This window comes from Ambystoma mexicanum, chromosome 2p, assembly GCF_040938575.1.
Source record: "Ambystoma mexicanum isolate Mex_15411 chromosome 2p, UKY_AmexF1_1, whole genome shotgun sequence".
Taxonomy (NCBI): Eukaryota; Metazoa; Chordata; class Amphibia; order Caudata; family Ambystomatidae; genus Ambystoma; species Ambystoma mexicanum.
Genome location: NC_090923.1, coordinates 721,643,037 through 721,667,817, shown reverse-complemented (window position 1 = coordinate 721,667,817; position 24,781 = coordinate 721,643,037). Strand labels below are relative to the sequence as shown.

Below are 24,781 nucleotides of genomic sequence, written 5' to 3'. Positions count from 1 at the left end.
CCAATGTCACCATCAATAGAAATAAATTCTACACTAGGTCTCAAAGGGATGATGAATCAGTGGAAGAGTATGTGTCAATCCTCAAGAAGCTTGCTAACACACGTCGATTTGGGAAAGGCATCACTGTGGAAGAATTGATCAGGGATCACATTATCATCCACACCAAAGATCCCCTGATTCAAGATCGGTTGTGGATTGTAGGGATTCCTTTCCTACCAGAGGCTATGGCTATTGCTAAAAGAGTTAAGCACACACATCTCTGCTCGAAGGAGATCAAGAATACGAAATTGGAAGTTCTTCAAGTGCAAACTGGAAGTCAATCGGAAAAGGAGTCTCTAGAGCAACCTTTAGTAAATGTTGTAATGAGCAAGAAGGACAAAGCAGAGAGTGGTGAAGCTGTTCCCAATGACAAAAAAGTGAGATGAAAGGAACAGGATCGCAAAGAGGTCAAGACTGGAATGAGGAAATCTACATTCAAGACTGAAGGCAGAGATAAAGACAGATGCTTCAGATGTGGCAAAGTGGGCCATTATGCCAATTCAAGGAGCTGTCCAGCCATCAACCAGACGTGCACCATTTGCAGGATGAGAGGACATTGTGCTGTGGTTTATAGAACAAAAAGATGGTGTCTTTAGTACAGGATGACTCAGGCTCAGAAGAGGAGCGAGTGGTGGTGGTACGCAGATCAGTCAATGGAGAGCTGAAGTGTCCCAGATATGAAATAATGTTTGACAATTGTAAGCTGTCAGTGATGGTTGACAGTTGTTCTCCTTATACAATTATAATGGCTGAAACAATGGAGAGGCTTGAGAGCCAAGGTTTAAGTGCAAATGTTCATCAATCTGATATAAAAAATCCAGGAGGATTCAAAGATTTGAGAATTCACATCACAGGTTGGATCAAGAGCATGGTGCAATTTAAAAACTGTCAAGCAGAGGTGACCATTTACATTGCTAAGAAAGGCGTTAATGTCTTGGGATGGAAGGACCAGGCTGCATTGAAAATTAGATTGGATCCATGTCAAGACGAACCTGTGCTAATTGTAAAGAGCAGCAATTCGAGTGTGGAGGACAATTCCAATGAAGGTACTGATGAAATGTTTCATCAAGAGTTAGGGCTGGGAATAGTTTGATCCTCTCTGGGAATTTTGGCCGCGTGCTAAAAAATTGTGCTCACAGAATTACACTGAAACCTGGAGCGGTGCCAGTGGTGCATTTTAAACCAAGAGCGATTCCCTTTGCGTTAGTGGAGAGTGTTCAACAAGAGCTGAATAGACTTGAAAGTGAACGGATCATTGAAACTATTGAGTCATCTCAATGGGTAAGCTCCATTGTCGTCGCAGTCAAAAAGAATGGGAAGTTGAGTTGATAGAAGGGACCCTGAACTGATTGTCACTGCTTTGGTGGAGGCGTGCCGCCTCCTCTACTGGGGCTGCCTCTGCCTTTACCACGTCCTCTCCTATTACCCCTGCCGTAACCCTGGGTAGACTGTTGGCTGTTGTTGTTCCACTGTGTACCCTGCCCCTGGGAATAGTTTGATCCTCTCTGGGAATTTTGGCCGCGTGCTAAAAAATTGTGCTCACAGAATTACACTGAAACCTGGAGCGGTGCCAGTGGTGCATTTTAAACCAAGAGCGATTCCCTTTGCGTTAGTGGAGAGTGTTCAACAAGAGCTGAATAGACTTGAAAGTGAACGGATCATTGAAACTATTGAGTCATCTCAATGGGTAAGCTCCATTGTCGTCGCAGTCAAAAAGAATGGGAAGTTGAGAATTTCCATTCCCTCTCTGGTTAGGGGGCTTATTGGTTAACTGGCCAAGGGACTTGAGCGTCTCATATTCGTCCTTGGCATTCTTCAGCGCGTCCTTGACCGCCTTACCAAACAACAGATCGGCTTCCACCGGTTTGTCCAACAATGATGCCTGGGTTTCTGCCTTAAAACCAGACTGCCGTAACCACGCATGTCTCTTGATAACAGTACCTTCTGCTATCAATCTGCCTGCGTTGTCCGCGGCATCAAAAGTTGCTTTTAAAATGCAACCAGACACGGCTCTACCCTCTGCGGAAATTCGTGCTAACTGGCCCTTTAAGGGTTCTGGTGCAGAGGCTATGAGTGCCGCGACTTCTTCCCACTGATGGCAGTTGTAGCTGGCCAACAGGGTGGTGCGGTTTGCAATCCTTGCCTGATAGGCGGACGTTGAGGCTACTTTCCTGCCAAAACCATATCGTTTTTTGCTCTCCTTGTCTGGAGGAGCTTCGGACGATGACAAGAGTGTTCCAGCCCTCTTACGAGTGTTAGTGACAACCAGGGAGTCTGGCTTCAGATGTCCTCTTATATAGAGAGGGTATGACTGGGCTGCCCTGAAAGGTTTTTCAACTCTGGGATTGACTGCTCTGGTGAGGTTCGGGTTCACCAGGGATGGGTCTATTCTTCGCTGAATAGACTTAAGGATAGGGATGGTCTGGGCAACAGGCCTCCTTTCTCCCACTAACTCCTCGGCGAAGTCCCTCTCTTCCTGGACACCGTGGGTGTCAATATGGAAATGTTCTGCTGCTCGTGCGAGAACCTCGTTCAGGAGGGGTTGGTTATCGACAGGGGAGTCGGTAACCGGGGCTTCCTTCTCTACCGGGGAATCTACTCTGTAGGTTTCAGGGTCTTCCTCTTCCTCTTCTTGGTCCTCATCATCCCCATAGTAGCCCGTCCCGGTTTGCTCTTCTACCATGCCAAATTCTTGGCCCTCACCAAAGGAGGTCTTTCCTTGATACTGTGAGTATGGCCGTGAGTATGGTTGTACATCGAAGGGGTCCGCAGACCTCATAGGTGTCTCAAACCGGGGCTTCTTACTTGGGGGGATAGGATCATTAGAGCCTGAGGGTGTAGCCCCTTGTGGATTATATGAAAGGAAATGGTCTGGATTTTTATCATAAAAGTCTGCCAAAGAAGATATCCTTGACAGAGTGATCTATGTCATCATTCGACCATTCTTTGGAACTGGGAATGACTCTCTCAGAAAGTCTAGGAGACTTATCCTGAGTAGATTTGCTGGTTTTAGAAATAGCAGCAGACTTGGGCTTGTCTGTCTGTTTAGGAGGAGTGGAGTGTTTCACAGGTGTGGAAGAGTGCAGTGGCTGCTTCTTCTGCTGTTTTCCCCCCTCCCTGTGAGTGGAAAAGTGTTTTCCCTGTCCCTTTGTGGTTCCGGAGGTTTTCGACGCCTGGCGTCGAGGATCGGGGGTAGAGTCCCTGTCCTTCGAACGTGGGGCAGCGCTGATCTTGTCTGCAGGCTCCGACTCCTGGAGAGCGGCCTGGGGGTGGAAGTCGTCTTCGTCCTCCGACGATCGAACTCCTGTTAGCTTAGGAAGCGAGGCACTCTTGGCAAGAGTGGATGATTGCCTGGAGTCATGCGGCGATCTCGATCGAGAACGCCCAGAGGACACTGATTCGGACCGTTCTCTATGTGCCTCTTTCCGAAAACTCAACGTCGTCGAGTCTCGGTTGGACTTCGTGTGTTTTGTGTGAGTGGTGTGTGAAGCGCTTGTGTCGCCGGGGGTCTTCCCCATAGCCACCCTGTCGGACGACCTTCTGAGGTCTGGGACCTGCGCTCGGCTGTCTTTCAACACCGTAATGCCCTCGCCGTCGCTGCCATCGCTGAATGCGCCCTCCGCTGCTTGGCATGGTCGGCCCAAACGCTTCGTCGAACGGTCCTTAAGTGTCTTAGGTTTAAACCTACTACACGCTCTGCAGTTCACCTCGGGGTGGTCCCTCGGCAAGCAGAGATTGCACGTGGCGTGCCTGTCGACCCAAGGTTATTTGCGATTGCACTTGGGGCAGAATTGAAAAGGGGTACCCTCCATACGCACCTGGAGGCAGCGGTCTGGTAAGTGTAGGAAATGTATAAGGTGTACCTATATACCAAGAGTGTAGAGTATGTCCAACCCCCCACTCTCCCTACTTGCAGGGCCGAGGCCAGAGGCCTTCCAAGGCCTTCCGAGGCCCAAATCCGTCGTGCAGCAGCCGACGGTCGAATTCTTCTCCAAGCCTGCGTCGAGTGTCGAAGTTCGACGTTGGGATGGGGAAAGGATGTAAATTAATCAATATTTTAGCAAAAGTATGGCTAAGGCCAGGGGACTCCGCAAAATGCTTCCGACCAGTATGGCGGAAAAAAACAATCTGGGGATCCTAGACGTGTGAGGGATCTTGGGTACAGTGGATGTCCCCAATAGGGATAGTATTACTGGCACGCCCTGTGTCAACGCCCATTTTCGAGTTTCGAAAAACAAACTGTAATACTCCGCAGCTTCCACTAGATGTCGGCCTATGCACAGCATGTGATCTAAGCAGATTCCACAAGCCTCAGAAATATTGTTATTGACACGAAACAACAAAGACATAGTGGTACAGACAAAAGGATAATTGTTTATAAGCAAGGAGAAAGCAAATTTTAGAGCTTGTGTAAACTGTTTTTGATTACATCATTGCTTCTTAAAGAGAATAATGAAAGGTTTCACAAAAAAAGTGACAAATATTTACATAACTTACAACATCATGGTAATACACGAATACATTTGACTTTGAAAAGAAGATAAACAGAGAAGCTGAATTTAACAGATCACGCTCAGTATGACAGCAGCCTTACGCCTTCTGCTGTCCAGAGTGATGGTACGCGTGGGTAACCAGGAAGAATTCCCTCTTGCAAGGGTTATACCTTGAGCTTACCAACACGCATTTCTGCTTCTTTGCCAGAGTCATGTTGAGGCTGTGCTATTCTCCAGCAGCTTGCTCCCTTTTTTCTCTTTTGTCGCGCTCTGAAACACTTGTGTACGAGCGCAATAGAAATAAAATATCAATCGATCAATCAATCTGGACACAGCCACTGTATTGGAATTGTTTTTATTTTGTATTGGTTTATAACAAAAAAACGTATACAAGCAAAAACACATAAAACACATTTAATCAGTTACAGATAAAAATAAACGTTCAATTTGCAATTTCAAACTGCATTGTAATGTATTGTATTGGATATTTATAATGAACACAGCTCAACAAAGAGCTCAGAATAGCGTCACTGTATGTAGGCGCAGAGTGGAAATAAAACTGAACTGCTCAGGTGATAATGAGTTTTCAGGGATTTCCAAAAATCCAGCAGATTAGGAAGCATCCAAATATTGTGAGGAAGAGAGTTCCTCAATGGTCCTATGGATTGACGCTACGTCATACTCTGTGGGTTGCATGAGTAGCCCTTTTCTGTTTTCCTTTCATCACTTTCGGGTGTTTCCTTTATTCCTTGAGATTGTCCGATCCTGACACGTTCCTTCCCCCTTTGTGATTGGCCGACTCACTTCCTTTCTTTGCAGGGACTGAGGAGTTAATGACCTGGCCTACCATTTTAGACTCAGGTGGAAATGAGCCAATGGTCCACATACCATACTGCAAGGCTCAGGGGCATTGTTCCTCTGAGAAGGGTAACTGGTGAGGCAATGAGAGTATTGGGGTCTGTGACCCTCCTTGACTACTATGTTTGGTGGGAGCATTCTCACGTCAGCTGGCGGACCTCTTGCCTCATTATGCTCTGCCCGGGGGTCAGAGCAGAGAGCTGAGTAGGCCCTGGATGTGGGGATTGAGTGTGGGCACAGGATGCTCAATTAGCATTAGCAATCAATGTTAGAGTGTGTTCCTGCCTTACATGTGATGGTCTGAAACAGTGTGGCGACGGGTCACTATCTCTTGCTCTACCTTCCCTGGTCTATTGCACAGAGGGCTAAACCCCTACCTAGATTTCCAAGGGGTACAAGAGGCTTCATGGTGAAGAAGGACCCAGGGAGAATCCCAGCGTAGCTCCTCCAGGTAGCACACCACATCACTTGTGGACCTTTCCGACTCCCATGGTCCCCCAAACTTCTTCAGTTGGTGCATCTAAAATGTGACTTTGTCACAACAGATACACACTCTGTTTGTGACAGTGATTGGGGATCATTGGGATGGTACTCGGGGGCTCCCTCCAAGGATAGAAGAGCCGTCATTAGGGTGATCTTGAAGCCAGGCCCTGGTGGAATCCCCTTAATCCTCTGGGGGTATGGAGATCCAGTGTTAAGGAGCCCAAAAGGTGAAGGAGTAAATATACGAGGCAGCAGGAGACTGAGTTGGCCATAGTAGGTGGAGCTAGCCCACAGATTGATTAAACTCCAATAGAAGGAATTTGAATACAATGTGAAATTTCCTATATTGGCACCCTGCACGAAGTAGGCCCCATGATGGGGCTGGAGCAATAATCCAGAGTGTTGAGGACCTGGGTGGTGATGAGTGTGATGTTCAGGAAATTAGGTCTAGAAGCTAGAAGAGTCGAGGTGATAGAGTGCTCATGTTTCAGATCACTGTCAAAGGAAACCCTCCCCAGATTGCAGGCCATGGGTGTGGTCTGGAGAGGTCAAGGGAAATGACTTAGCACATGCAAGAAGGGGTGTGCCTTTTGAAGGTTGGAGAAAGATCACTACATTGTTGGAAGTGTTAAGCTTCAGGCAGTAAAGCACCATCCAGTAATGGATAGCAGATGGGCATTTAGTGATGCCAGAGGACAGATCATGGGCTCAAGGGGTGGAAGCAGATTTCTTTTTAGTATTGTTTGCAAATAGATTATAGGAGAAGTCAAGAGTGGAGATGACATTGCTGAAATAGAAGGAGGAGAATGTGAAGAGCCGAAACCCAAGGACAGACCCGTGCGGCACCCCTACTGGGAGAGGAGTGACAGAGGAGGTCACAGTTATTTAGGAAAAGGAAAATAATCAATCAGCCAGATAGGAGGACTTCCACAGCCTGGAGCCACATACTCTGAATCATCCTCTAGCACACACTTGATCCTTCAAAAGAGGAATGACAAACAGATATATGCTGGTTGATTTTTGTTAGGGATCAAATAAAATGGTTAAGAATGTGCTTGGCAAAGTATATTCACTTAAGGATGTAGTATGTCTGAACCACCTTAACTCCTCTGCTGAGAATGAGATATGAAGTGTTTTTGCAGGTTCAAAAAGAACAGCAGGGACAGCCAGTGGTCAGGTTGTATCTTGTCCATGTCAGCAAGGCCCAACATAAATTGAGGAAACCAATTACCTTGTATGGTTACTAAAGTGCTAAACTCTTGCGGGGGATATCCTCCTGAGATTGTGTCTCTATAGAAGATAGACATGCAGGAAACATTGTTGCAGGTAAGTAACCTTTTCTTCTTCATCTCAAGGAATTTGGATAGTGATTTGTATCTCTGTCGGGCTCTTGCTCTGAAATGTGCCTGTCATCCTTTTCCACCCAAATCTTTTTTGTGTACATGCTACCTTTTCATAAATCTTCTGTAGAAACTAACTCCCTTCTTCAAGGCCTTTATTCAAACTGTGACTCAATGTGAAAAATGTCTGGATCCTAACCTTTCTACCCTTTATGTTTTTATTTCTTTTTGTTTGTAGTCTGGAGAAAGCCAGGTTAGAAAAAAACACTACCTGCTCATGTTGTTTCTTTTCATTGTGTTTTGATGGACGCTGTGTGTGCCGCGCAGTCAGCATGAAGCATCATCCCCCGGGTCTCTTCCCTCCCACCCCCCTTGATTCACCCTTAAAATTCCCCACAGGGTGAGGCAGAGGAAAATTGTAATGATTCATGGACACCATTGCTGTCTTCAATAGAGTTATGGCGCAAAATGGAAAGTCAAATCCCTGCAGTCTCCTCTTCTTAAGCCAGATCAGTGCCATTCTCTGCTCAGGTCACCCCACGGAAGTCCATATTCAATACAATAGAAGTTCTTTGAACAATATGCATGAGGGCCAGGTTTGATCTCAACTTCATTTGACTTGCTAGAGCTGCAGCAAACTTGTGACAAGATGAGAGCAGAAGCAAATATAGGTTGTGCATAGAACTTAGGTGGCCATTGGTCAACTCAGGAAAACATACTTGCCCCATTTGATCACTCCATGCTCACATGTTTTTTATGTTGCCCATGGGACTTAGGGAATATATATGACTATGAACTGAACGCTCATGAATAAATTATATACCCTGTTCATATGGACTCTCAATACCCTGTATATGGACTATTTGTCCTTAATGGATTCTCTTCTACAACTCACAAAAGGAAGACTTACCTCAATATGGACTCCTACTAGATATATGTGATTGTGCCGAAGAGCAGTACCTCACATCATGAGTCGCTATTCCCAGAGTCCCAACCAACTGACCTTCCCTCTTCGCTCATTCCCCTGACTCATGTCGCCTCCCTTGTGAACTATGTCCCCTAAAGCCACCTCCCTCCCCATCACACCTCTCACTGGGGGCTCTCTGCCCCCAGACGCCCTTCCAGCTGCCACACATTCATGCCGAGGGTCTCTGTCTCAGATTGCCCCTCTTATCTGTGTAGCCTCCTGTGCCACCAAACCCACCCCTATCCTCCCCTTACCACCTCTTCCGCACTGTCGGATCCTTCTTCCTGTTTCTCTGCAAATGCACAGCCATTGATAGCGGATCACGCTTTCTAGGACTATCTGGTTGCGTCATTGTGCTGGTGTTCAGGTCTCTCATATTTGGCAAAGAGGGATTAGATGAGCCTGTCTTCACTGAATATGAGTAGAACACTCCAACTCACAAAAGGAAAATTGTACAGACTTGCACAGATTTTCTCCCTGCACCCTTTTGCTGGACACTAGCCCCATAAATAAAATAACTACACCCACACACAGATTGTCAATGCCAACCACTGTACATCACTGCTACTTACAGATGGACTTTCTGATGGCAAAAGGTAGTCTCTCATTCACTATAGATGCCCCCAACCCATCAATGGTCTCTTTGTAGGATTACCAAAAGACTCTGTGTCCGTGGGGAAAACGATGTTTCCGACTTGAGCTTTCATTTAACAGCATGATTTCACGAGTTTGTAGAATGAGAACCTGTGACTGGAAACATGGCTTCCCCGGTAATATGATACAATCTGTCATCTCTTTCACTCCAGCACCCACACATGAACTCTCCCATTACTTACATATAGTCTTCCCACCACCTACAAATAATATTCCAATTGCCAAGATACCACTTAAGGTTGTCGCTTAAATACAGTTTCTATCTAGTGAGCAGGTTGTCTTTGCCTAGTGACTCCCTGCACCCCCACACCCCATCTCAGGTGGACTCTGTACAACCCACCCACACATTCCCGGTGGGTGTAAGAAAGTCTGCCAGTAAGTGGAAGATGCTATCACTCATAGATACACCCTATGCCACCCAGAGACTGTTTCCAACCCTCAGTTAAACTCTCTTCTACCCACAAATGCACTCTATAGCATGCTCAGGAAGACTTTTTTCCACGCAAAGATGGACTTTCTCCCCAAAGATGGACTGTCTGCCTCTAACTTCCACACTCCATGCAACTACTTAGAAACTAGCTTACTCCTTAAGAACAAACAATGATATTGTCCCTATGGCGTTAATCCCTGGCCTCTCTTTGGCACCTCCATCCCCCACGAAGTAAATAGATTAATCTTAAAATCCTTTTCCCAACACATAAGGAAGAAACTATTTCTAATAAAAAAAGTGCCGTTTCTCGATTGGTAATGCATATTTGTAAAAGAGGCCTCCCTTGACACAGGATTCATAGTGCCATTGGTCTATATGTTTGGCATACAGGCTTTTATCAAGTCCTCATAGTATTTAAAGGGCATGTTCTTTCTTCATCAGACTATTCTCCCCTGCCCTTTCTTCCTAATACTATCTAGATCAGGTAATTGAGTTAGGGAGTTAAGGAACAAGACAAGCGTGCCATTTTGAATAGAAAGGGTGGTGAGAGGGAGAAGAGATTGCATGATCTTGGGATCTCTGGAACATTTCTGTTCTTGAATGCAGAGCAGAGTGAAGCTTGATGCTGAGATGCCATATCAGGGACAACACATTGAACCTCAGATGTGTTGGGAGCAGTGTGTGCAGCCATCAAGGTAATACGACTAGAGTAGGGACGTGGGAGGGATGGAGGGAGGGAGGAAGGGAGTGGTGTGCACTAGTCAGTTCGGATATGTCCCTGTACTCAATCAAATCTTCCATTGCTGAGGGGCTTTCTTAAGTGCATGCCAAGGTGCTGTTTGGGATCAGGTTCATTACAGAAGAACTTAAAGGGGGCTTTGGTGAGATCTATTACCTATGGTTCTCCACTTTGGGCAATACGGATGGCAAATTCTTCTGCTGGGGCCTCTATGTGAATAGTTCCCCACAGTGCTTTTTCTTGGCTGCTCAGACATACTGTTCTGCACACAGTTTATTATCTTGGTTGTTAAACAAGATGTGCTTGTTTTCCTGTGACCCTTTTGGCTGGCTTTGGGTCACATGGCATTCTTAGACTGAGCTCTAGGACGGTGGCATATGCCGGAATGCAGAGCATAATGGTGCTGAGCTACATAAAGCAGGGTACGCATCTTTTTGCTATGTAGTACCCCACTTACAGCAGAATGCAAGATTTTTTCATACATACACAAACGATGAGGACTGCTTTATCTATTTCTCTGTGTATTCTGCAGTTAATAACTGCACACAAAGGACCTTGTAGACATTTTTCCTACATGATCAATTCGTGGAGGGTAGGATGTGGTGTGCAGAGGGATTTTGGAGAAAGATAGGGACATTTCTTGCATTTGCTTTTATTCAATATTGGCAGCTTTTTATATTCTCACGCTTTTTTTTCTGCATTTCCAGAGGTCAGTGGATGATGAAGTGAAACAATGACTGCAATTTTGTGTTAAGCCCTATCTATGTAGTCTAAATTGTTGCTCTTCATACTTGTTTCTTTGTATTATTCATTGCTGACTATTCCTATTGTATCTGTACTCATGTTGGCACATTGCCATCCTTCCTAAACTGTACTGCCTTGTGCTACTGTGATCATACACTTTGATAGCTGTATTATGTATCTCGTTTTGTATACAACCGTACACTTTGTGCAGCTGTGTAATGTATTCTTTGGTCCTACATAGTCATGTTTGTCCTGCCTGTCTTTGTCATATACAGTGACCTAGCTCAACTACAGGTTTTCAACTGTTCTCTTTTTCCAAGAACTCTTACTGGTTTTCTGAGATTATTTTTATATCTTCTGAAACTGTTTGTTTCTTTGCTGTATTATGTTGTCCTTCCTGTAGGTATTCTCTATTTGCATAGCTGTTTGCCACTGTCCAAACATATCTCCTCTTTTATGACCTGATCCGACTTTCCTGAACTCTTATGTGCTTTTTTCTCTGTCAACTATTCTTCACTTTCCTGCACTGTTCGTTCATTCTTGAACTGCTTGATTTTCTCATTGCCTTCTACTGTCCTAAACTGTTCATCTACATTCCTCCATCATGCTGTGCTTTACTGATCTGGTTTATACTTTTGGAAGCCAGGTTATACTGTTTAAACTATATTATTATTATTATTATTATTATTATTATTATTAATTATTATTATTAAACTATTTTTGACTTTTCTGAAATGTTTTCTTCTTTTTTGAGAAGTCACGACCTTCCTGCACTGTTCGGTACTCTGCTGGATTGTTCTGTACTTTTTTTTAGCTGCTGAATACTTTCCTGTGCTTATCTCTTCCTCCTTGAACTGCCCCCAGTGCATTGTTGGGTTATTTTTGGTACTGGTCTTTAGTTTCCTGAACTGTTTTCTCATTATCTGAGGTATGCTCTGCTTTTCTGTACTGCCGTCTACAGTACTTTCTTTAGAGGGGCTCCACTTTCTACATCCTTATCTTCTTTACTAATGTCTTCTCTACTTTCCAAAACCAACTTACCCTCTAACCGTCTCAATCCTCTCTCAACGTCCTTTCAAGTGTACGCTTAATATTCTAGACTTCTAGTTGTTTCCATGTTGTTCTACCCTAACGCTGTATCCCTATGTTGTATAGCACCTTGTTTTGTCACTGGTAGGTCTGTGCTATATAAATCCCAGCACATAAACACATTTTATTGTCTTTCCTTTATGGTTCTTTACACATCTGAACTGCTTGATGCTTTTCTGAACTGTACGCTGCACCCCCGAATATGTTTCTACTTCTGTGAACTATTCTCTATTTTGCTGAAACCTTCTGAGGTTTCATAATCACAATTCCACTTTCTTTACTTTCTTGCACTACTTGCTTCCTTCATAACCCATTCTCTACTTGAACTGCTCTCTGTCTTCTTCAGTTATTTGCTACTCTACTTCTCTGGCCTGTTGTATATTTTATGGGACTATTCACTACCTTTACCCTTGATGTTTCAGTCGTTTCTGTCTCTGAGAATATTTGCTGATTTGTTCTGTTTGTTCATAAATTGATTCATACTTTCCTTTACTGTATGCTACTTTTCTTAACTATTGCATACTTTGTTGTGCCGTTCTCTACCATTCTAAATTCTTGGCTATTTCCTGTAAGCCTTCCATAGTTCTTGAAGAAGATTTAGTTACACTCCCGTTCTGTTCTTTGTATTTTTGATGTTTTTGCATACACTATGATTTTATTTGATAGGTTATTTCTAACACGCTTAATACCCCGAGGTGTCTAAGCATGGACCCAGGGATTGAACATGTGGTGCTCAGTGTCGTCTTGCTTCCAAGGCAAGAACGTTGCGCCTGAGCTATCCTCCCGAGACCAATGTACATTTCTGAAGTCTTCTTTTATGAATAAATTGTTCCCAACCTTCGAGATCTCTGTGCATCCTCTTTCTTAACTGCATTTTCTACTCATCTCTTTACTGATATCTTGGGGTAGGTGGCTATCACTGTTAACTCCCATCCTCCTTATAGAAATATTGTCCACCTGCTTGATCTCTTTCTACTTCCATTTTTTCCTGATGCATTCTTTACTTCCCTGAACTTTTTTCTCTCTTCTTCAGTTCTTGGCTACTTTTTTAAATGTATCTTCATATTTACATTTCCAAAATGTTTTTTACACTTACTTCTTCCTTGTTCCTGAATTGTTAACTGTTTATTTAACTGTTATCTACTTTACTGAAATGTTCTCTACACTCTACAAATATGTGCCTCTTTCCTGAGCAGTCTTGAACTATTCTATAAAGTAATAATTGTGAATTGTTCATTACAAATGAAACCCATAGTCTATTCAGTATACTGTTTCTTACATGTTTGTGCGGTTCTCTACACTGCTGAATTATTTCCACCTTCTCAAAGTCTTCACTATGCTATGCATTTTTCTGAGCTGTTGAGTACTTGTTTGGATTACACTCCTCTTCTGTTGGGTCTTTATCTGCAAATGTGTTAGTTCCTAACCCTTTCTTCCTTTTCTCTTGTGCACATTATGCCTAAGACATTTAAGCAACCAGTAGTTACTCCGCTGCTCAAAACTCCCCAAGCAGAACCATTTATAATCAGCAACTATAAGCTTCTCTGAACTATCGGATATATTTCTAAGTTGGTCAAAATAAATGTTTCTAACCCAGCTACATGAACATGTCCTGTTGATTGAGATCCTCCACCCTCAACAAGCTGACGTTAAACAACTTCACAGTTCTGAATGTGCAGTGCTATCAATGCCAGACACTTTAATGACCATGGTTGAAAGTGGAGGTGCAATCACCATGGCCAATATAGCCATTTCAATACCATTTCACACCCTTGCAGCACAGAATCTTCCAGAATAGTTTTGTTTCAGTCATAGATCAGGCCCTAGGATGGATCAGGGCGTGTTAGAAAACCATTGGCAGTTGATTACTTTATCCCTCTGTTGCTCAAAATGTGAAAAACATATTCTTTAGTGTCCCACAGGTGTTCTCCTTTGCCCCACTGCTGTTTAGTGTTCATATCTTACTTTTAAGGAAATTATTATAAACTCTTGGAATATAATAACTTAACTATGTGGATAACACCTTATTTTGCTCAGAATCCATCCTACTGTCACCTCAAGACAAGGTCATTTCACTTGGGATAAGCTGTAAATTAACGCCTGGATGGTGGCCAACAACTTAAAGCTTAACACTGAACGGGTAATAGTAGGTATTCAGATGTCAGTTGGCTGGCAGACATCTATCCTGTGGCATTCATTCCATGTTCCTGCCCTGATGCTCGGATTCAAAATTTAGAAGTCATCACAGACTCAATGTTATTTCGACAACCTCAGGTTTCTGCTGTGATGAAAGCAGTCTTTAATGGCCGGAGATCACTTTGATGAATAATATGCTTTGCCAGAAACCCAAAGCAGTATTCACTCATTTGATATCTTTCACTAACTTAGGCCTTCCAGCTTACACAGGCTACAGAATGCTGCACCTTGCCTCTTAACCTCCATGGGGTATTAAGCCTCAGCCTGTTTAACCCTGGACTATTTGTTCTGTATATTTTCCGTATGGCCTTTTCAGCCAAACAGATTCTTAGGAGCACATTTTAACACTATTATCTGAGTCGCTGCATGAGATCACAATCTGCTCTCCTCTTAGAACTCATTAAACTTAAAAGAAACAGTTGATGAACCAGAGGTTTTGCCTCGCTCATCCTTCTCAAACCCCCAGGTGGAATAATTTTCCCTTTAAACTTACAGCTACTGTGGACCATCTTACATTCATAAAAGCTTTAACAATATGCCTCTTCTCAGCCTAGATGTTCTTTTTTCTTCTGTGTTTCACAATTTATTTGACTCATTTGTGTGCAAGATCCGGAAAGCCATTTGGTAGTCTTGCTCCGATACATAAAAAGTCATAAGCGCATATAGCATATACCCTACTTGGTACCCTGCTTTATTCTCAGAATTTCTCGACCTTTCAGATATTCCTTCTTCTTTTCTTTACATTGTTTCTACATTTGTGCTCAGCTATTTTTCTTAATTGTTGCCTTCTTTTATGGGGTATTCATCACATACCTGAGTGCTTGCTCCTCTCTGAATGGTTGCTACTTTCATAATTTTCTTTATACTTACCTCAACCATGGGGTGTTGTATTGCACATTTTGCTTCTTTGCCAACTAGTTCTCTACTAAGTTGATACTTTCCAAGATTGTTTTTACTCTCTTAAGATACTTTCTATGTTTTTTTATTACAGTTTTTTTACCGACTTTATAAAAAAAAAACCTTTGAAAAAACTTTCTATGTTCCAATCTGCTGACCACTTTTCTGAGTTATTTGTTACTCTCCAAACTATTCTTTAATTTTGTGGACTCTTGTCTACTTTATGGAACAGTTCTATATTTTCTTGACCTGATGTTTGCATTCCTATTCCTTTCCATGCAATCATGAAGTATTCCCTAATTTTCCAATGAGTTCCAAATGTTTTCCATGTTCCTGAACAGATCACTATTTTGATACACTAGTGTCTACTTCCTTTACCAGCTATCTGCTATCTCTGTACCAGAGTTAAATTCAAATTTCTTGAGAGTGAAAACATTTTCCTTATCTTTTCACTAGGTCTGTATCTGTTCATTACTTTTCTGACCCATGTTCTGACTTGATGAAACTACTTTGTTTCTCTCAAATGTTCTCCTTTCCTTTGTCAATAGTTTTCTATGTTGTAGAACTTGTTGATGCTGACCCGAACTTCTCTCTAGTCTCTGGAACTGTCCTCTAAATTCCTGACTACTTGCCACTTTCATGAATTCGTCTAACTATCCATTATCCTAACTTACTATACATTTTGACTGCTATTTTCTACTTTCATGAACCATACTTTGTCATTGAATCTTTAGTTATATTCCTGTTCTTTTCACCTCATCCAGGAGCTAGATTTGTGGTTAAATCCTTCTAGCTCAGTAAAACACTATTGTGAAGTTTGGGTCTAGTTCGCTTTCTTATCGGATTATAATATCTATTTCTCTCTATGAAGTTGAGCGCTGTCCCTTTCTGAAAATGAACCCTAACCTTTGTAGGTGTGGCCATGTGGGAAAGCAAAGGAGACCCTTATTTATGTTTTGTTTTTATGCCGACTGTACAGCAACCGTTGGTTGCATTTCTTTTTCCCGCTTCTGAGGTAGGCAACCATTACACACCTAATGGAGTCCCTGTTTAAGGCTTGGTGCACAGCCTGCCCTGGTTTTGTGTTTGCAGTTGCCAGGTACCCGAGGGTTGCATGGAACAGAAGACCTCTCAATGCTTTGTGTGCATTGTGCTTTCGTGACTGCGAGGGGGGTATGTATTATGACTTCTTCCTGCTCCTAACTGTGACATCTCATGTTGATTTTAGAAGACTTATTTCTAAAATTCAATTGCTAGTGCTTAAACTGCTATATTTTTTATTTTTGACAGCTTTTATGGGGTGTTTCATATGTGTTACTACTAGCCTATTGCATATTTTTTCTTACTTTATATTATAGTGGTAATGTTTGTTTTGTACTGTGTTTTGTATTGTTTAAATGACTTTCTGCCAATCAAGAAACCTGACTTGACACCATAGGCAAACGTAGTTTTGTGCAGGAAAAGGCATTCTCCTGATGGACAACAGGTACTGTTTTTCTTGCACCTTTCTGGTCTCCAGCTCATGTGCATTCTGCAATTTAAAGCAAATAATTATCTTGAATTGATAATGCAACATGATTTGAGGAAATATTGTGTGGGTTTACTGCTATATATGGATTGGGAATAACATTTGTGTGCATTGTAGGGTGTGTCTTTCAAAGACATGTACATTTAAAAGATGTGTATTTACCTTTGAATAGCAAAGTTCGAACGAGATGTATTGATTGTCTGAGGTAGTCTCTTCTTTGCCACATTTGCCTCTAGTTTCTGACCCCTACTATTGTTTTGTTCACTTTCCAAAATTAATCTTGACATCCTTTAATGGTTTATCGCTTTTTTCTGAATTTCTCTGAGCTTTCCTAATCGATTTTCCACATTAGTAAATTATCAAAGCGTTAGCTTTTTTCTCAATTTGTTGTCAAACTTGGAGCACTATTTGGTACTTTTCTAACTAGCCTTTACCTTTTTCTAGTCATTTTCTTTTCTCACAAACATTCTTGATAGTCTTGTATTCTGAAATGTTCAGTAGTTTTATGTAGTGTTTTCTCTTTAACAACTGCTTGCTGCTTCCCGACTATTCTCTAATTTCTAGCAACCATTGCTACCTTTTTGTACTGTTCTTTCCATCCTCAAATTATTCTCCACTTTCCTGAACTGTTGTTCTCTACACTACTGAACTCTCTTCGACTTTCCTGAACTGCTTTCTATGTTCCTTAACCGTCCTTTATCTTTCTGAACATTTCAATACTTACGATAGTACTCGCAGTTCTTGGACTGTCCTCTACCCTTTTTTTCTTAACTATTCAATACTTTTCTGTTATGCTCTCTACTTTATTGAACGATTTTTATATAAAGATCTGCTAGTTTTCTTGGTAGGTTGCTTCCAAAACTGTACATTTTGTCTTACCTTACATGTTCTCTTCTTTCTGAAAATACAGTCCTCTACTTTACACAACTATTCTATATTTGCCTCAAGAGATGTCTACTCTCTTTTTCGTCTGCTCTGCCTGCTCTTTCCTGTTATGTCGTTAACCCTTCTGTATTTTTAATTTTGTCTATACTAATATCTTCTTTGCTGCCTGGAGCTATTATATGCTTTCCCTTTCTGTTCTGTATTGTCCTCTTCTCATTTATGCAGGTTGTGTGGCTTTCCCTTGGGTTTTGTCCCATTTTTATGAATCATTGTGTCCTGTTCTCTTGTACTCTGTGCAGCACAGTCAAGAACCAACGCTTTCATGGATGGATGGATGGGTGGATGGATGGAGAGTCAATTGTACTTATGGATTTATATGTATGAGGATGAATGGAGAAGTGAGATTTATAGGGAGTGATAAAAGGGAAGAGGGCTGGGGTGATAGAGGTGTATGGACCTGCAAACATAAGGATAAACAAACTGCCTGACATATGGATAAACTTTGGATCTATAATGAATTACTAGAGGCACATTACAATTCCAGGACATCATGTGTATTGATAAGTCGAACACATTGATTTTATGGATGGGGAGAAAGATGGAAACAGTTGCATAGTGAGCAGAATTGGGGAATTCATAATCACTGCATTATGTATAGGGCATGGAATAGACATTTAGAATTCTCTAATTAATAAACATGGCAGAGTAGAAGCTTAAAACTATAATCAGGGTTTGAGAGTAGATCAGTGATAGGATAGCATACAAGTATGTAGTATTGTGTATACTACATTCAAGTAGCATGCAAAAACGTATTTTTAGAATATGGATGAAAGCGTGGAAATGCCTCATAAGTTGAGAGGCGTTAAAAGGTGACGACAAAATTGCTAACTGTACTCAGAAATACTTAAGACAGACACATTAGCAATGGAAATGTGAAAAGTAAAGAGTGCATTTGACGACAGGGTAAGATTCTTGGTGTTTGTGGATAAAGAAGTGGCAAGCTTATCTGCCATCACATTCTGTCTGTACTCTTTAACTGCTGCCTTTTGGATTTCACGCTAGATGCATGCTGAAGAGGTGTGAGGACAGCAGTGGAAGGGTTATTGGTACTTTTTGTCTCATAAATCTCCCTATCTGATTTTCAGTCTGGTGGCTCAGATCAGGAGAGGACCAAAAAGCAACGCCGTGGAGACCGTTACTCTGTACAGACATCGCTGATTGTCGCCACACTCAAAAAGATGCTGCCCATCGGACTTAACATGTGCTCGCCTACAGACCAGGAGCTCATCACAATGGCCAAGATACGCTACGCATTGGTACAGTGCCTTATTTAATTGCGAAGGGATGGTCTGTAACAGCCCACCATGCCCCTGGACTACACCCTGCAATAGTCCATCATTTCATGGTGGCATGCCCAATTATGCCTCATCACAATGGGGAAGGCTCTCTTAGTGTGTCAAATTTAAGTAGGGAATATCCTGGTAGAGAGTCTCATTTCAGTGGGGGAATGCCCTTCTGGAGTCCCTCATTTCAGTGGGGAACACGCTGGTAGAGAGCTTTGTTTGAGAGGAGTATACCTGGCGTAGTGCATCATTCTTATGGATGCCCAACTCTACAGTGTACGAAATATCCAATAACTCTTCTCATTGTACTGGCCAAGAAGGGAAAGTAACACTGAATGCCCTCATTTTTCTAGGGAATACCCTGTTACAGTATGTCAGGTTAATAAGGGGGGTGAGGGAATCCTGGTGAAGCCTTTGATTTATCTGGGATCCTGTTACCTTTGGGTGGAAGGTCCAATTGATTGATCTCCTTGTAGAGGATTGTCCTGGTTTAAGTTCCAGGCACAGCACCATATTCTTCTTTAGATGTAAGATGTTATTGCTGGGTCTTGTTTCACTGGGACTTGCAGGTTCAGTAGCCTAATACAATGGGTAATGAATTAGCCAGCACTTGAGACATTGGGCCTCATTACGAGAATGGTGGTAATTCAGCAGTAATTCCGAATAAATGCCAAACTCGATTTCTGTTACCGCCACATTGTCTTTGAGTTTACCATGGTATTACAAGTGCTGGTAGGTCAGCGTTAATCCCCATTTGAGGTGCGTTTTGGCAGAAATGCAAGTGTACCAACAGGAACCACAGAACCATATTTCTGCCCATTAGACATCATTTGTGAGGTGCAGCTGCATTACCTCTCTAGGCACCAAAAGCATGTAGTCTACCTGCGGATTTCTGAAACTACTTATGGTGAAGCCATAAGTGATTCAACGTTACCCAACAATGTGAGGAATAATTCTCATGTGAATGAATACATGTCAGAAAGTGTGTTCTGTGGGGTGGGACACAGGCAGCATAGAGGAACCTCACTCACATTTTAGTTCTCTGTGCCAACAGTACAGAGAAGTAAATGTCTTACTAAAAGTCTTGTTTTTCCAATGGAAGGAATAGCCGGGGATATCGCCTCATTTCAAATAAGGGGATATCTCAGATAAGGTTTCTCAGTCAGATGGGAGGAGAAAAAGAAAAACACATGGTTGCTCTGGGCAAAATTCAAGAAGTGAATAAGAGGGATATGCGGTGGTGAGGTCTTCTAGTGCTGCATAGTGCCTAGTCACTATACTAAGACTTCTGTTCTCTGCCGCTGACCGCTAAACACATTCTCCCTTCTTATAAGCAAGTTTAACTGTACTCAGAAAGTAAACATTTTTGTTCTGTCTCTTATTCTTTAACAGAAAGACACTGATGAAGAAGTGAGAGAATTCCTGAACAACAACCTGCACCTGCAGGGCAAGGTACGTTCACACACCCACAATGAAGAGGTACGCCCAGACTCCCTCATGGAGAGGTGCATAGATACACTTCAAGGGGCAGGTACATTCAGACATCCACACAGTGAGAACTATTCAGGTACCAACATTAAGAGATATGTCTAATATGTCTAGACACCACCAAGGAAAGGGACATCGAGACACTGGCATGTAGTGGTATGATCATAAAACCACATGAAGAAGTACATTCAGAAACCCACATGGAGAGGTCCATCAGATCCACATGAAGAGGAATGTTAAGAGACCAACTCTAAGAGGTACTTCCAAACACCAACATGGAGAGGGACACACCTATACTGCCATGTAGAAGTATGTTCAGGCAACCACATGGAGAGGTTAATTCAGACACGTGTTATGAAGAGGTATGTTGATACATGTACATTTGGCGGTACATTCTAAATGTGGAGAGGTACATCCAGATACTATGTAAGAAGGCACATTCAGACATCTCTTATTAGAGATTTAGACACCTGTTCGCAGGGGTGTGCCCGGACACCCCTGCATGGATGACTGTTCACATATCTGCAGGTAGAAGCATGGTTAAACAGATGCAGGAATTGGCATGCTGAGATACCAACAGAAACGGATATGCCACTTGAAGTAGGAGATATGTTCCACTGCCTGCTGGGCAAGGCACATGTGTGGTCCAACTCAGGCATATTCAGCATTATAGAAAACACTGTGAGGGGTTATCACCTAATGTAGTGAGTAGTAATGAAAAGTTGAGTATAGTTAATAAAAGCAGCCACATGATTAGGAATGGAACAAAAAGGCCTTGTTGTCTGCCTTGCTGGTGGAGAAGAGACTGAGGGGAGCAATCTTGTGCATCCGCATAGATTACGGAGGAGATGGTGGGCTGTACCTCTAACTGCAGGAGTGGGGAGCAATGTTGAGTGAAAATGTTGGACTGCAACATGTCTAGCAGTGGACATGTGTGCTGAAAGGGCATATCTCATGTAGCAGCAGTATTGAAAAAGGGTCTTGGGAGGATAGCTCAGGGGCAACGTGCTCGCCTTGGAGGCAAGATGACGCGGAGCAACACAGGTTCGATCCCCGGTTCCGTGCTTAGACACCTCTGGGTATTAAGCATGTTATAAATAAACTATCATATCATATCAAAGGATTCTTACTGGAAGCATTTATAAGGATGGGACTGACATGCTTATCTTGTGCATCTTCATTGAGGAAGAAGCCACTAAGGGAGACCTTCATATTTCATGTCAGTTGTAGTGTTAAGTATAGGCCTGAGAGGGTCTATTAATCTGCATGATCTATAAGGAGCTGTGGGGATCTGGAGGTGCAGACTGGCCAGCAGCTTTCACACCACCGCTACTGCAAAGGTCCTACCCTTGGCAGAAGCTGTGGTGTAGAAGAGGCCGAGTGGACCTGGAGGCCTAGCACTGGAAGCAGCAGTAGTGAGGGCAGACAGGACTAACTGTGATTGTGTCTTCCAGTGTGAAAACAACTCATCCATGCGTTGGCAGATGGCCTTGTACAAGGAGATGTCTGGAAAGGCAGAGGATTGCAACAACCCTGAAAAGATCGTCAAGCGGGTTCAGGAGGTCTCAGCTGTTCTTTATCACCTGGAGCTGGTAAGGAGGCGACACCCATGAGCCATTGTCCCTTTTAGCACGTAGACAAGTGCTTGGATGTATGAGTTTGAGACTACTAAAAGGGATGGATGGACACAATGCTGTAAATTTGCATGGACTGGTTGTGAGAGGGTCAGAACAAGAAGTTCATCCATGTTGCTCAGGGTAAACTTTAACATGATATGCACCAACGAGGCTGATAGCATATCCAACAAGCATACTCAATGGTCCGCAAGAACATGCACATCTGATGCTTTTATAGCTATATAAGCCACTGCATGTATATGTGCATCTTGACGTTTGCCACCATGGACTGGATCAACGCACACAGTTAACTATTTGAGTACATTTTGTTTAATAAATATCTTTTGGTCATAGAAAATAAAATTGTGTATTAGCGAAGTGGTTAACATTTTCCACCTGCAAATTAAAACAGGTTAAAACACATTTTATACACTTTTCCCAGTGAAGTAAATGATATATTCAATGAAATGTGCATTAGTTTGGCAGTCTTTTATTTTGCATATTGCTTGCATCATGGTGAAAGGTGAGGCTTTTCTTCTGCCGGAATGTGTCATATGTGCCATGAGAACCCAAATAACATTTATAACAGGATAGAAATCCCGACATATTAAAGCTTACAAATAACACATAGAACTTTTAAAATATGTGTATTTTTTCTTTAAAAGTTTAGGATTCTTTTTTATTTTGAAATGGTTGGCAAGGATAGTAACTTAAACATTTAGAATTGTTTAAAAAATATGTATTTTATTTCCAATAAATACAGACATACAGACAAAATGGCAAAATCATACAGTATTATGTAGTGTGAGGGGTCAGTAATGTGAAACTCATGACTAGGTTTAGTTTTCTCAGGGTTTTACATTTTATTTTACATAAAAATGAAAAATAAACCGTAACTAAACCTACTCTACCAGGGGAATCCCTCCTATTCTAGGATCTAATGGAAAACCTCCTAGCATACACAAAAACCCTCCCACTAAACAAAGAAACATTCAAATATAAATAAAAGGTTACCAAATAACCAGAGTCTTGGATGACTTCCACTTGTCCTTGGCAGATCTTGCTCTCCCAGGAATGTCCCAAAGTAAATTTTCTACAAGGAAAAGAAAGTCTTAAATCAAGTCTTGAAAAGTTCTAAAGAAACAAAAGTTCACACAAACAAAATTCCACTGGTAGCATTCCTTTGTTGCATGATGGAAAGATTCCCTTTGCAAGTTCCACAAAGAAAACAACAGCACCAATGGTATTCCTGGATAACCTCCTTCCAGGAAAGAATGGGTAAAGTTTAATACGAAAGTATCACTTCTGCTTAGCCACAACTCTTCTTTTTGTATCTTCTGCAACGTGTTTGAATACAGTTGTCAGGATGCTTCTTCTTAGGGCTTGCTGTATCTCTAGCAACTACCTTCTGCCACTGATACTGTGAGAGCAGGCTCGCTTGTCCCACATTTTACTTCTGCTAAATCGACAACCACAGCGCTAATACTTCTACTACTGCGACTTTTCATTTTAGGCAACTGCTACTACTACTCTCTGTTTGACTTCAGCAACTTCTACGACTGCTATGAAAGTATTCAGTATGTTACAAGGAGTCAGTTTCTCTGCAGAAACAAAATTAGGCACACGCATTTCATTTGGAGATTGAACTACCACTTTAAAGATGTGTGTTCCCTCTTTTCGGTCAGCATTATGCTTCAAAAAACACTATGAAACTGTTTCAGATGCGCGACCTCTTTTGATGTTAAGTGGGCTTGTAACATTGCAGGAAAGTCAGGTATTCTGAATGATTTCGAGTATGGGGCTTCCTTCGCCTGTCGTGTCCCGCACGGACACGGTTCACCTGGCGTGACGAGGAGCCTCATCATGCCGGAAGGAAGCAATAAGACCTGCACATGATTGCGCATGTACAAAAGGGGATTTGCTGCGTTCACGGCAGAATGTGAATGAATAAAGAGAGCACGTTATTCTCGGCTCTGTGTGCCCTCATTCCAGCGCAGCACACGCTGGGACCTAGAGGCCCATGCTAAGGGGCAACATAGATTGCAACAGGATAAGTGGCGACAAAGGTGGGATTGCTGCACCCCATTTAGGGAAAAAAAAACAATAATAAAATCAGAGGTAAAGAGACAAGAAAGACTGAACCCTGGTGAACACTGTGCACACTTATAGTGCACAGCTGAGAAGCACCTGCTTGCAGCAGGTTGCCTGGGGATGGAGAGAGAGACAGCCAGAGGCAGGTAAGTGACGCTTCCGAGGATGAATGGACCAGTGCGGCTGCCTTCCGGTGACGAGGCTGTAAAGACTGGAGGGGGGGTCTGTACTTCCGCTCTCTATATGGTAGAGGAGAGGCACAGAGGACCCCAGCCAAGATTCTCTATTATTGGTACATGATCGAGCAATCAAGGCCTAGCTTCTCAGGAGGTGATGCAGGCTGGTTCTTAAGTACAGTGTAGTCCCCAAGCACCCACAAAGGAATGTCTGCACACTGTATTAGTTAAAACACAGTCTTTATATAATGAATATTCAAGTTTATATACAATATCACAATAACTCACTTTGTACTCGGTTATCTATAATGGCAAATATACAGTTCTACGTGGTACCACAATTACTATTAGATCTCTTTAAAGTGCATCAACTGTACGGTTTAATGTCACACAAATCAGTTCCTAAAGGAAACCAACAATAGATATAAGAGGAAAGCAGTTGGTTAGAACAATTGGCAGAATACTGGCTCCTTTAACTAGACACAGTTCTGTGTGGAGATCCCCCCACCTGGGCAATCTGTAGAATAAGGATATATAATAATGAATTGTCTTTCCCGCCAATCCAAGCCATCTAATTATTTTAGGAAATTTTTAGGGCGATTTAGGTACATGCCACATAAGATGATTAGGCAGTGAATCTTTGACTATATGTATTACAGTAATAAAATGTATAGCAGACGTTTAAAAGTTCAAGAACATTATTAAGGATGAATTTAACTATTTGC

At 42.4% G+C, this 24,781-nt stretch overlaps 1 protein-coding gene across 8 annotated transcripts in view; it reads left to right on the top strand.

The window, feature by feature from the left end:
* Positions 1-24,781, top strand: part of RYR1 (ryanodine receptor 1) — a 946,449-nt gene that overhangs the window by 598,414 nt on the left and 323,254 nt on the right. For all 8 annotated transcript variants that reach the window (XM_069644325.1, XM_069644324.1, XM_069644319.1 and 5 more), the window contains 3 exons: positions 18,488-18,658; positions 20,078-20,137; positions 21,628-21,765. In XM_069644325.1, coding sequence (XP_069500426.1) covers positions 18,488-18,658; positions 20,078-20,137; positions 21,628-21,765 — 369 coding nt within the window. The remainder of the gene's footprint in view (positions 1-18,487; positions 18,659-20,077; positions 20,138-21,627; positions 21,766-24,781) is intronic.